This window comes from Lampetra fluviatilis, chromosome 38, assembly GCF_964198595.1.
Source record: "Lampetra fluviatilis chromosome 38, kcLamFluv1.1, whole genome shotgun sequence".
Classification (NCBI taxonomy): Eukaryota; Metazoa; Chordata; class Hyperoartia; order Petromyzontiformes; family Petromyzontidae; genus Lampetra; species Lampetra fluviatilis.
The window spans coordinates 11,257,610-11,274,323 of NC_136312.1; the positions used below are offsets into that span (position 1 = coordinate 11,257,610).

The 16,714-nt window shown below is 47.7% G+C and overlaps 2 protein-coding genes across 2 annotated transcripts; both read left to right on the forward strand.

Moving 5' to 3' along the window:
• Positions 1-265: 265 nt before the first annotated feature.
• Positions 266-2,186, forward strand: LOC144945738 (gamma-crystallin S-like). The gene is made up of 3 exons (XM_078874310.1): positions 266-368; positions 1,175-1,417; positions 1,753-2,186. Exons 1-3 carry the CDS (start codon positions 360-362, stop codon positions 2,029-2,031), a joined length of 531 nt encoding a protein of 176 aa, XP_078730436.1. The 5' UTR covers positions 266-359; the 3' UTR covers positions 2,032-2,186.
• A 3,596-nt stretch (positions 2,187-5,782) lies between these two features.
• On the forward strand, positions 5,783-15,714 carry CCDC174 (coiled-coil domain containing 174). Its single transcript, XM_078874192.1, has 11 exons — positions 5,783-6,249; positions 7,099-7,200; positions 8,108-8,208; positions 10,224-10,282; positions 10,901-11,123; positions 11,945-12,043; positions 12,327-12,463; positions 12,770-12,864; positions 13,554-13,692; positions 14,331-14,474; positions 15,377-15,714. The coding sequence occupies exons 1-11, from the start codon at positions 6,205-6,207 to the stop codon at positions 15,631-15,633; spliced, it is 1,401 nt and encodes a 466-aa protein (XP_078730318.1). The 5' UTR covers positions 5,783-6,204; the 3' UTR covers positions 15,634-15,714.
• The last annotated feature ends 1,000 nt before the right edge of the window (positions 15,715-16,714 follow it).

Genomic DNA, 16,714 nt, shown 5'->3' on the forward strand with positions numbered 1-16,714 from the left:
TGTGTGTCAGTGTGTGTTTCAGTGTGTGTCAGTGTGTGTGTGTGTCAGTGTGTGTGAGTGTGTGTGTCAGTGTGTGTGTGTGTCAGTGTGTGTGTGTGCATAATGAGCGTCGGATATCTCGCAATCTCTCCCTGTCTGTTGTGAATTGCAATCCCGCTGATTTGTGCTAAAATGGACAATAAAAGTCGCGCATCGACGGATTTGTTTGGCCATTTCCCCCCCTGCGCAAAGCGTGTACCGGGAGCGTATATAAAGAGCACCTCCAGCCCCACATCGGTACCGTCGCCACCACCAGCAGCCTACAAAAGGTCATCGGCAGCGGCCACAGCAACAGCAGCAGCAGCAACATCAACATCATCATGGGGAAGGTAACGTGCCCTGCGCCCACCACCTGTGCACTCACACTTGTTGTTCTTGGGTACAAGTTAAAGGCGCAGCCCTGCAATCATTTTGTAGCTCCCGCCACTGGCGGCGGATAGGCCTCCGCTTAGAGGGTGTTTGAGAGAGCACACATCTAGATGGTCATTTGGCCTACTCTTCCACGCTGGGCAGAAATTGTGTACACTACTCCACCACGTGGTCCTCCCATTGGCTGTGGTGAAACCGTTTATGCTGCTGGGTGGACAGAGGCGGTCGAGGGATTTGAGAAACTTGCAACTTTGCTTCGATTACTCGACTGCCACGCATTTTTTTATTCTTGATCGAAACAATTTTTATTTCCGATTGAAACGAAGAATGTTTACGTTTTGTATATATGCGTGTAAAATGCTTTCGCTCGGACAATATGCCCACTAATTTGCAATGTCAAATGTCGTAATACTATAAGCAGGTTCGATATCCCAGTAAAATAAGTGCGGCATCTATAAACGTGTCGGTGTACAATGATTTACTGCGGGGCTATTCAGCAGTGGCGACGCAGCGCATTCCTTTACAACAGTGGGGTTTGTTAGCCGTTCCTTCCGATGGTGTTGTTTAATGGGATCTTGCGTCACGGAATTCGCGACACAATTCACTGCACCCACACCCCTCCTCCCCTGTCTCCAGAGCTCCCTCTCGGCGGAGTAGCGCAGAGTGAGCAACTTGCAGGGCGCCATCCCTCACCAACCGGGGTGGCCAGGGGTGCCGACGTTGCTACCTGCTCTGCTGCTCCTCGTGTGTGTCTCTCTCTCTGCAGATCATCTTCTACGAGGAACGCAACTTCCAGGGGCGCCGCTACGAGTGCAGCCAAGAGACCACCAACACGAGCCCCTTCCTGAGCCGCTGCAACTCGATCCGCGTGGAGTCTGGCGCCTGGGTGGTGTTCGAGCGAGCCGACTTCAAGGGCTACATGTACATCCTCGAGCCCGGGGAGTACGCCGACTACCAGCGCTGGGCCGGATTCAACGAGCGACTGGGCTCCTGCAGGACGGTCCGCGAGGTCTGAATTCGCATCGCGGCACCACTGAGGCCAACTCAGCTCCGTGGCCCCGCGGGCCAAACTGGCGGCTCCTCGTGGCCTTTAGTGCGGCCCCTGACGAAGCGGGCTCCGGGGTTCACCTCGCTCGCCCTCACTCTCACACTCTCTCTCTCACACTCGCTCTCACACTCCCTCTCACACTCACTCTCACACTCCCTCTCACACACTCGCTCTCACACTCTCTCACACTCACTCTCTCTCTCACACTCGCTCTCACACTCCCTCTCACACTCACTCTCACACTCTTTCTCTCACTCCCTCTCAACTCCCCACCCCGCGCGCTCCAACCGGGACAGGCGGACCGCCCCCAGCAGCAGCGCGTGGCCCTCTACGAGAGCGAGGACTTCGGCGGCCAGCTGATGGAGCTCGCCGACGACTGCCCGTGCCTGCTCGAGCGCTTCCGCCGGCGCGAGGTGCGCTCCGTGCGCGTCCTCGACGGCGCCTGGGTGGCCCACGAGGAGCCCCACTACAAGGGCCGCCAGTACCTGCTGGAGAAGGGCGACTACCGCAAGTGCAGCGAGTGGGGGGCCTCGAGCCCCACCGTGCAGTCCGTGCGCTGCATCAAGAAGCACTGACGGACGTGGACGACGACGACGACGGGGCGACTTTGAGCGCGCGCGTGTACGTGCGCGCGCGTGTGTGCGTGTGCACGTGTGTGCGCGCACGCGCCTCGACGCACGCGCACGCGCGACTTAACCTGGTGAACGACACTCCGAAAGCAACTCTCCCCACCCCCTCATTGACACAGACAAATGTAGTACCTGGTGAATTATTTTCTTATTTGCTGCAGATTTCAATAAAGGATTACGATGTTGCAAAGTACTGAGAGTGTATCGGAGTTTCCTTGTGGGTGTGCTTCTACTCTGTATATGAGGTCTCTTTCACACGGCAGATGTAGATGGAGAGAAGCTACTGTAATGTTACAGTGAGGTGGTTAATCAGCAAGATCCATGCTGCGGGAGTAGAAGAGTCTATCCCTCTGATACCGACTTCACATAGTCGTCTGTGTGAGTCTGTGGGTGTCTGCGAGTCTGAAGGTCTCGGTGTGAACCTCTATTTCTATGTGTGAGTCTGTGGGTCCTCTCCATGTATAGGTATCAGTGTGTATCTATAGATGGCTTTATGAGTCTGGGTCTCTGTGGATGTATGAGTTCAGTATCAATCTATATATCTCTGAGTGTGTGAATCTCTATGTGAGTCTATGGGTCTCTATGCGAGTCTATGGGTCTCTATGTAAGTCTATGGGTTTCTATGTGAGTCTATGGGTCTCTATGTGAGTCTATGGGTTTCTATGTGAGTCTATGGGTCTCTATGCGAGTCTGTGGGTCTCTATGTGAGTCTATGGGTCTATATACGAGTCTATGGATCTCTATGTGAGTCTATGGGTCTCTATGTGAGTCTATGGGTCTCTATGCGAGTCTATGGGTCTCTATGTGAGTCTGTGGGTCTCTGTGTGAGTCTGTGGGTCTCTGTGTGAGTCTACTGGTCTCTGTGTGAGTCTATGGGTCTCTATGTAAGTTTATGGGTCTCTATGCGAGTCTATGGGTCTTTATGTGGGTCCATGGGTCTCTGTGTGAGTCTATGGGTCTCTATGCGAGTATATGGGTCTCTGTGCGAGTCTACATTGAGGTGTTGAATGAGATATACAAAAATTGCACGAGGAGTTTCGGAGTCGTGCATCTGTGGGGGTCGCTAGCCCCCGAGATCCCTCCCTCGATAATGCTAACGGCCGGGCTAGCATCATCAATCGCCCCCCCGCTGCTACGTTCCTCTCCCGTGGCGTGGGAACCATCGCCCGAGGATTCCCCTCCCCCGCGGGTCCGCGTAGCCGGCATGGCTAATTACCGAGTAGTATTCTGCCCCTCCCTACTACGATACCTCCCTGTCCTAATCGCGCGCCTGCAACCCACACGGAGCGAACGTACGCACGCCCACACACACACACCGCTCCGCGCACTCCAACTCTACTCGCGTTATGATCGCGCACCTGTATCGCACACGGGGTGGTCGCACGCACACACACGCAGCTCCCCACGCGACACACTGCTCAACAAGATCACGCGAGACCACGCTTCGCTATTAATGATTTATTATATGCTACCTGCGAATTGATGTTGACTCAGTGAGTCGACGAGGCTGGCCTATTCCACCCAAACCTGTACCTATTCCCTATTTATCGGCTTACGCTACCCTACTTCACCTCCCCACTCACTGTTTGGTGCCCGCGGTGGTTCGCTGCTCCCGGTGCTAACAGCGCACCTCGACACGTCGCACGGACGTCCGGGTCGCTGGCTGGAGCTGCTGCGGGTCCGCTGGCCTGGAGAGAACCGTCCGATTTCCCCTTTGCGCTTCCCATTTATCCTGATTCCCGGACCCCTACCCCCTTCCCACGCACCGTGCGCCTTCGCTATGCTAATTAATCCTTTGTCCGCGCGGCGTGAACTCCAAACAATGGCACGCGCCCCCCTCGCCCGGGCCAGGCAGCTCCGCGGTGCCTTTGTTCCGCTAATCAATGAGCGACCTGCACGGCGCAAATTCCAATCAATCCTTTTCTCACGCAGGCCCCCCTCATCGAGGTTCATGCGGCGGTGTCCATCACAAAGGCCCGTCGTGGGAAGCTGTGCATGGCTCCTCGCGCGCCTCCCCTCTCCCAATTATTTATACTAATAGCCTTATCCTTTAACTCCCCTAACAATGGTGCCTGCGCGCTCAAGCGTAATTATCCCAACCCTCCATGACTATGCGCAACAGCTCCTGCGGTCCCGCTATTCGTGCTGTCCCGTCCCTCCCCTGCTTGCCCCGTCGACCCGTGGGGGTGTGTGTGGGGGGAAAATGCACCTCAACCGCGGTGGCCGAATGCCCCATGCCGCGACCACACCATATTACGGCTGGTCGCAGCGCCGCGGCGCAACGTAGCACGGGGGAGGTCGTCCAATTCCCTGATCGCCGGAAACCGTGAGAGTTAACCCCGATAAGGGTTTCTCGGATAAAAACCGGTCGGCCAGGTGACCTCCCCTCGGAGCTCTATGGGGGGGGGGGAATGCGTGCGGGTGTGTTCGTGTGAGGTGAGGTGAGGGGGACGCGGGGTTGGCTCCGTTGCTTGGTGGTGGCGAAGTCGGGGGTTTGGGCGCCTGCCGAACGGCTTCGTGGCGGCGGCATCACACATCGCTGCGATTATGCCTCCTATATGTCAATCGGCCATGTAGTCGTTGTGAATTCCATGGTCTGTTGTGGATGGTAACCACAGTTGCACACTGCCAGAGAGTTGTTAATTTTCCATTTGTGCATCATCAGATAACCGCATCTGCTGCCGTGGTTTGTGCAGTGAATTCGGTTAAAGGGGTTTTGGCCGATAAGCTTCGTGGAAGGTCGAAGACCCAAAGTTGGTTCTGACAACAGTTTCCACGTGGAGATTGAAAGAGATCGAACCAAAATAAGAAATTGTCGGAGTTGCTCCAGGGCGATTGGTGGCTGAACAGGAAGGAAGTGATGGATGGCAGCAGGGCTGCCAAAGTTGGAGGAATCGTGACATTGACCAGTTTGCTCCACTGGTGGCCACCAGGCGGCGCCAATGCGGAGGTTTCAGGTCAGCGAGGGTCGTTTAAATAAAGCGACAGTCGTTCATGAAGCCTGTCTTCGCCAGGCTAAAGGTTTCAATAAATATAATAATGAACCTGATATGAATTTCGACTTAAAGCTTTCGTGACTGCAGGGATTCATATTCTTGGTTCTTTCGGTAAAGGCACGTAGAAGGGAAATAATAAAATAATAAAAATTTACCAATTAAATTCTCACGACGTTTCGATTGCAACACAATCAATCATCATCAGGTGTGAAAACCACAGCAATACATTTTTCAAAAATTAAAAAAATCACAAATTTTCAAAAAATGATTCCTTCACAGATGGGACCAGGTCACGCATTTGTATGCACTGTGTTATTAAATCGGACCTTGTGTTTGTTCAAGATTATTATTTTATTGTTATGATTTTTGTTTTATTTTATTTTCATTAATTTTGATGTTTTACCTAAGTGACTTTACCGAAAAAACCTAAGAATATGATTCCTTGCAGTCACGAAAGCTTCAAATCTAGAAAAAAAAAATATTCTTATTTTTTCGTCATCTATAGAAACCTGTATACCACGAATAACGAATCGCGCTGGCGAGAACGGAACCCGCTCGGCGACCCGTACCCGGACACCATTCAATTGCCCCCCACACCTCCTCTCTCCTGCCCACCGACCAATAGGAATGCGGCGTTTTAACTACGCGCGGCTGCGGGAACCAATCAGGGGGCGTGGGAGTAGCAAGATGGCGCCCCGTGGGGACGACTACGGGAGACTGGTGGTGGCGGTTCGGGCCGTGTAGGGGGTCGAAGGGGTCCGTGTAGAAGGGGGGCTCCGTGTAGAGGGGGTTGCGTAGTGGGGAGCGGTTCGCGCTACGCTGCGCTACGAAGCCCGTCGGCCCGAGTTTGATCCCCGCTCACGGCCACCAACCCCAGTGTGCCGGTACCTGCGCCTCCCCTAGGTCGACTCGGCCTCAAATGAGTACCTGGCGCGGTGTGCAGTAAACATCGCCACTGGGGAGACAAAGGCGGCCGGGCGTGGTTGCTGGCCACCCCCTCGTGTGCCGTGCCGACTTCATAGGCGCTCGCTAACAGCACTTGCCCCCCTACAGTCTGTCAAGACCCTCTCACGCGTGGTGGCTGACGGGCGGCGGTTGTTTACTTTGCGATTTGCTCGTGACGATGGACAAGAAGAAGAAGATCGTGTTCAAAGTGAACGCGTCCTCGGTATGTCGTCGTGTCTCTACCCCTCCCCTCCCAAAGGTTTAAGAACCATTGTCATGAATATATAGAAGAGCATCATAATCATGATGAGTATGATCAGTCATCACGGGAACAGTATCTTCCCCATCAATACTAACACCATCGTTATAATTAAGGCCGTTATCATTGACTCCCTTTAACGCAATCGTCATTAATGTATGTTGAACTTCTTTCGCACCTTACAATGTATGGTGTATACATTCGCATGTGTCGAGTTGAGTGGTGGAGGGGTAACATTACGAGAGGGTACGTTTAAATGCATGCCTATGCAGGTCACCATACTTCAATGGGGATTTCCATTGGACTACATCAGGCACGGATATTTTAGTGCACACAATCGACAGGAGGTACAAGACTAATTGGCGTGCATAACGTACGTTGATTACAATATAAATAACCCAACCGGAAATGGATACCCATAATCATTTATATGCATTCATGAATCCACTCTACTTCCCGCAAGAAGGTCTTGCAAGCGACGTCGTGATCACATCTACACCCCACTTCTAAGGAACGAACCGGGAGGATTTCTCCACAACTCTGGCTGTCGCCCGATGAAGCTAGTTGTATTTACTGGAAAGACGTCGTACTCAGTAAATCTTGTGGCTTTGCTCTCCAACACACCGGTGTGCTGTACTGGTAGCCAATTGGCACGTTCTGTTTACGTGACAAACCTTACTAGTTGGCTGTGTCGGGTGGTGGCGGGTTTAACGACGCATTTATATTTACGCGATCTAACCCAAAAAACCTGTATGAAGGCTGTAAACGATTGTGTGCAATCTTGACCGCGTGTGTCGTGACGCATATCTCCAGCTGGTGGACCTGAAGGCCGAGCTTTACCGCAAGCAGGAGTCTTTCAAGCAGGAGAAGATCCATCAAGAGCAAGGACTGCCCACTCAGAGGCTTCCCATCAAGGTAACGTGGCCATGAGTGTATGCTTGTATGCAGCAGAATACTTGCTCTCGGTAGACAATAGGAGAAATTACATATTCGCTGGTGTCTCCCGTTTATAACAGCATGTATGGTTAAGGTGGTCATGATTTTTAAGGTGAAAATGCACGGGTTAAGTTTCTGTTGTATTAGCTTTGCATGCTTGGGTTGTATTGTATCTTATTGGTTGTATCTTGTGGACTCAGGTCACCCATGAAGGGACTAGTCAGTCTCAATGTTGGGTTTTCACTTGGTAAAATAAAGTTGTATCAATACACAAATCGTAAGTAATTGGCAGATTTATCTTTACAATTTCAGAGTAATGATTTATACTGGCGGTTTACTCTTATGGTTCAGTGTTATTTTGTAACAAACTTGCACCAGTGTATGCTTTTATGCCTTTCATATATGAACCTTATGGCGGTACCCCGGGGTACCAAAGTACCCCGGCTCTCGCATAATGTCCGTGATGCAGTCATTTTTAGTCTGTCAATGGTTGCGATGCGGCAATCGACTCATCTCGACGAGCCGTACACGATGCACCACCACGGTGCGTACCGCGAGCGTTCAGGGTTTCGGCGCAATCGTCCTCACTGTGTTTCGACATCGCGGAGTGGCACCGATTTGGGATTGATTGGTACCCCAGTCGCGGAGTGAAGTACACACACCCCTGGACAAAAATAGTGTCCCAGAAATAACATGTTTAATTGCCTCGGCCATTTTGTGTTATTTTGTACCCCGGGGTACCGCCATAAGGATCATATATTTAAGACGTTTTCCAGATTGTTTCAAGTTTATTATGTTTAGCCAGGATAAGTGTCATTTGCAAGAGTGACATGGGTAAATGCTGTCACCTGTGATTTTATTGGTTGCCTTTGGTCTTGTGTTTTAGAAACCAGGATTGTGGAATAAACAGAATGTGGGTGTTGCGGAACGTTCCGAGAAGGACCAGAAGGAAAAGACGGAGGAGGAATTGACTTTGGACAAGGCGAGGTGAGTTATGGTTACACTTAAACACCGTTGGCGTTCCCTTGATTTTCATCAGCAGGCATGTTCATTCCACTGCTGGATGAAGGACTCCCCAAGCTACTACCCACCACCACCTCTCTTGATAATTCAGTGGGATGGAAATAATTTAGGAGAGGTTGCATCTCTTGGTAACATTAGCATTGTCATCAACATTGGACCGTGTTGTGAATGTGACCTGGACTACATCTGAAGTACTTTAATTATAAGCAAAGCTGGCAGCTATTGAACTATGTAAATCTTCAAACATCAGAACATGTTCAATAACTAAACTGCACCATGGCAATTTAAGTGAAGAATGTTTTAAGATGCATTATTTTGTAGCAAACCATAAAACAAGGTGACATTCATCAATTCTAGATTTGAAGCTTTCGTGACTGCAATGATTCATAACCACATGAAACTCCGACCAAAACTATCACGTTACCATACATAGCAGGCGTGACCAAAAAGATCTCCAAAATTCTAAACAAACATAAGATCCAAGTCCGATTCAGCACAGTGCATAAAATCCGTGATCTGATTCCATCTGTGAAGGATGTCGTTCCTGACTTACAGTATCCTGGAGTCTACAAATTGAGTTGCATTTGTGGTGATTGCTACATTGGAGAAACAAAACGTCATGTTGCTGATCGTGTCCGCGAGCACAAGTCAGATCTGAAACACGGCAGAACTGATTCTTCGGCCGTTGCCGATCATTGCTACAACTCGGCGGGCTCTCATGAAATTGTCTTTTCCGAGACCAAGGTTCTCTGCAAGCCTCCTGGCTACCATCAAAGGTTTGTACACGAAGCCATACAAATATACAAACACAGACATAATTTCAACCGTGATGATGGGTACAAACTCAGTAATCACTGGAAAGATGTTATTAACCACGCAAAAAAGACTTAATTACACTTTTTGGACCATCTTATCTGACAGGCACTATTTTAATTTACTTCACCGAGTGTTAACATCCCCAGTTATTTTTAACAGTACTCTCTTCATTTTTCAGCCTGCATTGGTATAAACATGGGCATTTTCGTTCCTTTGTTCTATCATGTGTATCAGACCTCCCCTCCCCCCTTTCTGCCCATTGTGTTGGCGTGCGCAGCAGCCGCGTCCAAGCCGTCGCCAAATGTTTTGTTGGCTCCCTCCCACCCCCCCCCCCTCCCGATACGTTCCATTCATTGGCTACCACATTCTGATGAACTCCCCCCCCCTCTCCTCCCCCCTTCAACTTGCTTATAAGGGATTACATCTTGAATCATTGCTTCACTTGATGCAGCTAATCTGGCTGTGACGGTCCCACCTGATGACGGAGACTTGTGTTGCCTCCGAAACGTCGTGAATTTTATTTTTATTTTTGTTTTGTTTTATTTTACTTTCATTACTTTTAATGTTTTACCTACGTGACTTTACCGAAAAAACCTGAGAATATGACATTCATCAAGTAGCCTTTAGGCCTTCTCTACCCATGTTTTTCAGGAGCATTAAAGCAGGGAAACTGGACCAGTTTTATCTTTCTGGGTCACATCGTCAGTCAGGCTGTTAAACGAATGCTGCTGAGTTGACTGATGTTATAGGAAAGAGTACTTCAAGTATAGGTTGTGAATCATGCAGGTCAAAATAGCAAAGTTATATATGGCTAACTTCCAAACATTTAACCACATCTTTGCTGCCCTCCAATCCAATGACTTTGCATATCGAATTTTCCAGTCTCACTGTCTATCCTGAATAGTTTACCCTCCCATTCAACAAACCCAGCCCACTTATGCTTACCTCTCTTCCCATCTTCCTGCTCTGCTGCCTTTTGGAGTTGCATTAATGAAGAGAATCAGTGGTTACATCTTTTATTACATGCTCCACAGTTCCAATTACTTAAATGTTTATTTTGTGGCACACAGCAGCAAAGGTGGTATTTTCGAGATAATTTTCTTTCCCCCTGAATGGCCTTGATTATTAACAACCATTGGTCACTCTTCTTGTGATTTTTACAGGGAGAAATTGGAAGAAAAAGCAAAGCTGTACGACCAGATGGAGAAGGGTGGCCTTCCTGGTATGGAGAACCATAACCATGATCGTGTCCCTTACCACCGGTGTTCTGTCATGGGTAGTGAGTGAACTCTGGCCACAAAACACCACTGCTTTGTCCGATCTATGTCAACTGCAGGACTCTGATTCATGATGTCGATTACAATTATAAACACACAAGTATAACAAACAAGCAAGGAGGGAATATATGCACGTAAGATAATGTGTGGTGTTCATTGACCTGTCTTATACACCTTATGAAAGTGTTTTACAGCAGAATGAGTAAGCAGGCCAAATCTCAACTGGTTTCATCCATAGATAAGAATAGCACATTAACTCGTACACATTCAAGACTGAATACATTAAAGCCAGTGTAAATGAAAATAAATGTGTATTAATTTAAGACTGCAGAACTGCATCATGGGAGAAAAGTTACAAAATCTGGGAGTACTGAAGGAATTTCATTTGTGTGAAGTCACTTATTCACACTGCAGACACTTTGGGAATTGTGTTTTCGAGTCAAACCTGTTCTTCTGCAGTTACCTCCATTGGTACATTTGCACGTTTAAATCATGTGCGTTTTTCTTACAAACCCTTTTAGTAACGTGCATCTTGTGTGTTTAATATTGGATGGCTTGTAAAGGTGAGGAGGCAGAGGAGATGTTCCTGGTGGACTTCACTCAGAAGTTTCTCGACAAACAGAAAGACGCAGTGGCGCAGCGTGGCCTCCGGGAGCAGGAGGAGGCGGTGGGGGGCCCAGACGAAGGGACAACCAAGGCCAGGCATCCAAACGGACTGCAGGAGGAGGAAGAGGAGTTGGCTAAAGACGAGGATATCCCAGCACCATCAAACCCGAGTGAAGAATGGTGAGAGGCTTTTCACGGGTTAGGATGGATGTTTTCTGAAGGTGATCTTCGGGATGAATGATCTTTGGTTTGTGAACTGTTATGTTCTAAATTCAGTGTGTAATCCTGTTTGGCATTAGCCAACATTGCTGGTCAATCTTGTCTTTCTGTCGGCTGCATACAAGAGGTCGTGGGTTCGATCTTGACCTTGACAATGCCTTTATATTTGGAGTTTGCATGTTCTGCGTGGATTTTTCTCCGGGTGCTGCGGTTTTCCCCTCCACATTTAGAAGCATGCGTTTAGAGTATTTTGCTGCTGTAAATGTCCACATGATATGCATCTTTGTTGAGCTATCATTTGTGATAGCCAGGTCTCTTCTGAAAATTAGTTATATAGCTCATTGGGCCTTACCTGGAAAAATAAAAATGTTTAGTTTAATAATTGCTGCCCGTGTTCTGTAATTCCCTGCTGTTGGTCATCCATGCTACCAACTCCCTGCCCCGGTTCAAGTCCAGGCTCAAGGCCTTCCTCTTTTCCTCTGCTTGTAAACTGTCTCTTCTATTTGAAGTAAATTAAATAAAACTTGTCTTCTTCCAGTGGGTCATGTGATGCTGCATATCCTGAAACTTAGTACAAATCACAAAATGCAATTGCATTTAAAATCTATTGAATTGTATTTCTTAAGATACAGAAATTGTGTACACACATGAGACGGAGTTTAGCATTGCACAGACGTGTGCATGTCTGTGAATGCACACGCCAGTCGATGTGAGCATTGAGAGGGGAGAACAATCTCGTGGCATGGGCAAATTGTCAATGCACCTGATTTGTGTGTGTGCAGGGTTGACTTTGTGGACTCTCTGGGCCGATCGAGACGCTGCTTGAGGAAGGACCTGCGTGACTTACAGGAAATGGACAAAAAGCTGTCTGGCAGCAGGGGGTGAGATTCCACTTTTCACCACGTTTAACTAACGGGCAATCACGTGTACGTGTATTTACCCATCGTGACATGCCTTCTTTTGTTACATGTTTTCATGTTGAGTGGTTTACACAGAATCCAGGTTTTTAACTTGTTTTAATACGTATAGAAATGTACCCTCATGTAAATGGATGTACATAACACACGAGCTGTTCTCCAAACAGGGAGGCAGCAAGTGAATGACCACCCATTTACATTGTTAATTTTAGTTGTTGTTGTTGAATCTTTGTGTGTAACCTGGCAGGCCCGTGGCCGGTGAACGGACTCTGCTGTCGGAGGATATGCGAAAGGAGATGGAACGCGAGCGGTGGGAGAAAGAGCAGGAGGAGCTGCGGGCGCAGCCAATTGGTCCTATCCACTACGAACACCTCCGAGAGCACGGTGCGAACACACGCACACAGGCCCACGGGGAGAGATTCCTGTATGTTCTTGGCAGGAGCACTCCCGTCAAAGCTACGGCACCCTAGTCCACGAAAATTCATCAACATTATGCACAAACTCGTTCTTGCGTGGTTGTTGTTGTAAAGCGTCATGGGTCGTAACATTTGGCAACCCAGTAGCATTGCGTGAAATAAGCCCGACCCTTCTGATGAGGTCAGAGGTACAAAACTGGTCCAGAGTCTTGCTCGCAAGCGTGTGCGGGTGTTTGTGTACGCATGTGCAGCGTCCTCTTTGTGTTCAAAACAGAGGTGCGAGATCTGGGCGTCGGCTACTTTGCATTTTCCAAGGATGAGCTCAAGCGCAAGAGACAGATGGATACCCTGGACATGCTGCGAGATCAGGTGGGCCAATATGGTTTCTCTGCATTGCCCACCGGCTGACTGAGCGCTGTCGATTGACTAAGTCAGTTGCTGCTTGTTTTTGCCTGGAATTACCCTGTTGTCCTCTCCTTGGAAGCATGGAAGCGTAACTTTTGCATCACACCAACCCGTTGTCAAATTGCTCGTGTTGAATTTGATGGGGGGATAGATACACCCTTTACAATTTAGGGTTTGTCCATGAGAGTGAATTTAATGTTATTTATAATTCTCCATTTTGGTGCCTTCACATCCATTATTTAGATTCCAATTATTTGTTTAAAAATGTCCACTCTAATGTTCATTCTCCTTAATCCAATGCCAAACTCGCCAATCAATCCTCCCAACCTATAAGCTTTACCCAACATTTCACCCGGAATGATGTTGTAGCGTTTTGCCCTCACTTAACTAGTTGGTTAAATTAATTTGACATGTAATTTGTGGAAATTTCAAAACATTTCAAGATGTGGTTTGGATGTATCGTGGACATGAAAAATCGATTGATCAATGCGTAGTTGAACAATCTTAGTTGCCCATCTCATTGACCCTGGAGGGATGACTATGCGCTAAGTTGGTTCCGTACTGGGATTTAAATTTGCGACTATCCAATGGCGAATCGTTTGCTTTACACCCCCACTACGTACACTCGCCAAGCGTGGTTTGCTTCTGCACAGACACTAGACCAACGCTCCAAGAGAGAGAAGCTGAAGGAAAAGCGTCAGGCCGTGTTGGAGGCCCGGCTGGAGCGAGTGCGCCAGCGCAAGGGCAAGAAGCCTGGCACGGATGGGCCCGAGGGAGAGATGCTGGATGGAGGTTGGTTCAAACGCACCGCGTCTGCGGCGCGGTGATAGAGAAATGTGCACATTTTGACTCTCTCGTGCATGAATTATGAAGAGCAAAAACCAATCGCTACAGTACATTTTGAATCTATATTTTTCTTTTCAAAAGATTCTGATCGTATCCATTAGTGGGCGCTGAACTTCTGCCAACTGCTGTTATATGGAATTTGAAGCTCTGCTTTAGCCCTCCCGTGTTCTGGCAATAGTCGTCACTTTGTCCAGCACTCGGGTCACTGCCACGCAGGATAGATTACGTCCTACGGAGATGACTGTGCATCCACCAAAGTGTTGCGGCTTTGTGCACTGTGACTGAGGTGCAAACAAATCGTAGCAGTCCACTATAGAAGATGTTATGAATGAGAGTAAAAATAAAACACTAAATTGCAAATCAACAGTCAGTGGCAGGCTGAGCCTGCATTTGTATTATTCATAAACATGGTGAAGGGCTCTTGGATTGTAAAATCGATGTTAATTGGTTATAAAAAAAATATACTGTTTCTGAACTAAAGGTGAACATTCGCTCACGTTTTAACTTGTCTAATTGCTGTAATTATTGAATGTTATCTGAATGACACTGTACCACTACAAATATCCTCAATCGTTTTTTTGCAGAACATTTACGTGCTGGGTCAGAGCCTGCAGAGGATGTCCTCCAGCCAGGGCCGAGTGCAGGGAAGGTGGAGGTCGTGGTACAAGTGAGGAGAGACACCAAGAAGGGAGAAATGCCACGGGTCCGAGAATGGGACCAAGGCAAAGGTAAGACAAAAAGCATTCGGCTCCGTACTTTGTCTGGTTTTTGTGGCCTTGTATATATGACAGTCTAAAGAGTTGTTGATGCTTGTGATGTTCATCTATTAGGCTGGATCACATAGTGGTGTGGTCACTTGACCTCAATAAAGGTCATTGCTTCAGGTCCGGCTCTGCCTTAAAATGGAGCTTTTACCTGATATATGTGGCATGTGCTGCTGTCTGCAGAAAATACAATTGGCATATTGAAATGGCTGTAACTCATTTCACACTTTTTAAAATGTACTTTGCTTTCGTACAAAAACAACGGCTCATGTTGGTACTGCTGCGTATGTTTTTGCAGCTATGGCGATAGTGTTTGTAGGTTGTACCTCTTGTTGAACGTGTCTGATATTTTGATCCACGTTGCTGGCAGCTTCATATTGTAACGAAGCAGCAGTCCCTGGAGAGCTCCCAGCACGATTAGCGAAACGTCGCACGTCACGAACAACACGCGTTAGTCCGGAAGCAAAAAAAACATTGGAGAGCTTCTTGTCATGTTCCTATTTAATGAAATGAAGTTTTACTCCATTGATTGCGGTGGTTTTATAGCATTATCGGTGGCGAGATGTTAACTACCTCGTGGGTTCGATCCCGTCCCTGATGCCTGTATATTTGGAGTTTGCATACTCTCCCTGTGATCGTGTGGATTTTTCTCCGGATCCTCTTTTTTTTCTTCTTCCACATTTAGAAACATCTGTTTAGAGTATTTGGCTGCTATCAATTTCACTCGATAAGCCACTCATCCTTGAGCTATCATTTGTGCCCAGGTCGCTTCTGACAAAGAGCTACGTAGCTCAGTGGGCCTTACCTGGTAAAATAATAAAAAATGTGTCTAGTTTAGCTTAATAATTTTCTCCTCCTCCGTGCAGACTTCATGTTGCAGGACTGGCAGAAGGGCCACGGGTCCCAGCAGCGTTTGCCACGCGATCGCCCAGCTGAGTTTGCACCTCCCACGAATTACTTCAGTGGCAACAAAGCGGGGACCCTTCCCAGCAGCGAGAGGCTGCCCCCCCCCCGTATGGCCACCCAGGGTCCACGGACATCCGACTCCTCTCAACACACGCCCGCACAACCACCCACCCAGTTGGATGAGATGCTTGCATTCTACAAGCAGTCGAATAAATAATGTACAGTGTACAGCATTCTTTTTATCGTATCATTCATTTGGTAAGCGAGCAATGTGTGTGTGTGCAGTGAACGATGGGATATGGTTACGGGGATCTGTACAAAAAAAGTTGTATACAATAAAATATTTCCGTTGCTAATTTTTAAGAATCCTGTGATTGTCTTCATGGCTTATTTTGAAATGTTTTAAAGAAGACATTACAGATAACGTTAGTGTGATGCAGTCTTGTCTTGGTATGATTCTTCCCAGTTAAATGCATCCAAAACAAGTGCTGTGACATTTCACCTCCAATGTGCTTATCCGAAATGGTGTTAAACTCCCCAAAATCATCCAAATTCTTAAACTGTCGACGCATCCCAACTGCAGGAGCTCTTAACTTCCACATGTGCAACATCTCTAATAATATCTGAAAGTCTTGGTTCTTTCGGTAAAGTCACGTAGAAGGGAAGTAATAAAATAATAAAAATAAAACATAATAAAACAATTCTCACGACGTTTCGGCTACAACGCAAGCAGCCGTCTTCAGGTGAAGAATGAGACACTGCCAAGCTAGGAGCTTATATAGAAGCTGAGTTGGAGGTGGAAGAAGAAGAGCGCCTTAACAAAAGAATGTGCATATCAAGAGGAATTTAGCATATTCATGGGAAATGCGTAGGAGGTGGGCGGGGGGGTTTCAAAGTTATATTATGCCCATGCAGTATGCAGGATCAGCAGCACCAAAGGGAGGGGGGGTAGCATTAACAAAGGGAGGGCATGTTAATAGTATGTAGAAGCAATGAAACATGTGAATGGGAAAACGGTGGCAGGAGATCCGCAGCGGAGCAAATAATCTGAAAGTTTAGCGTCTCCTCTACAGCCAAGACCCTCATACCCGAGTCGCCTCCGACTGCAATAATTTCCTGAGGCCTCGGCAATTTTTTTTTAATTACTTTTATAAATTTTAATTTCATTTTTTACCTACGTGACTTTACCGAAAAAACTAAGAGTATGAATCCTTGCAGTCACGAAAGCTTCAAATCTAGAATTTAACTACCAAGTCTCACAGCAAGACTCGTCGCCCACACCCACAAATGAGACTTCA

Coding starts and splice junctions, on each gene's coding strand:
- LOC144945738 (XM_078874310.1), top strand. Junction 1,418..1,752: donor CCTGCAGGACGGTCCGCGAG/GTCTGAATTCGC, acceptor CAACCGGGACAG/GCGGACCGCCCCCAGCAGCA.
- CCDC174 (XM_078874192.1), top strand. CDS start 6,205: ATGGACAAGAAGAAGAAGATCGTGTTCAAAGTGAACGCGTCCTCG. Junction 8,209..10,223: donor TTGACTTTGGACAAGGCGAG/GTGAGTTATGGT, acceptor TGATTTTTACAG/GGAGAAATTGGAAGAAAAAG. Junction 12,865..13,553: donor TGGACATGCTGCGAGATCAG/GTGGGCCAATAT, acceptor GCTTCTGCACAG/ACACTAGACCAACGCTCCAA.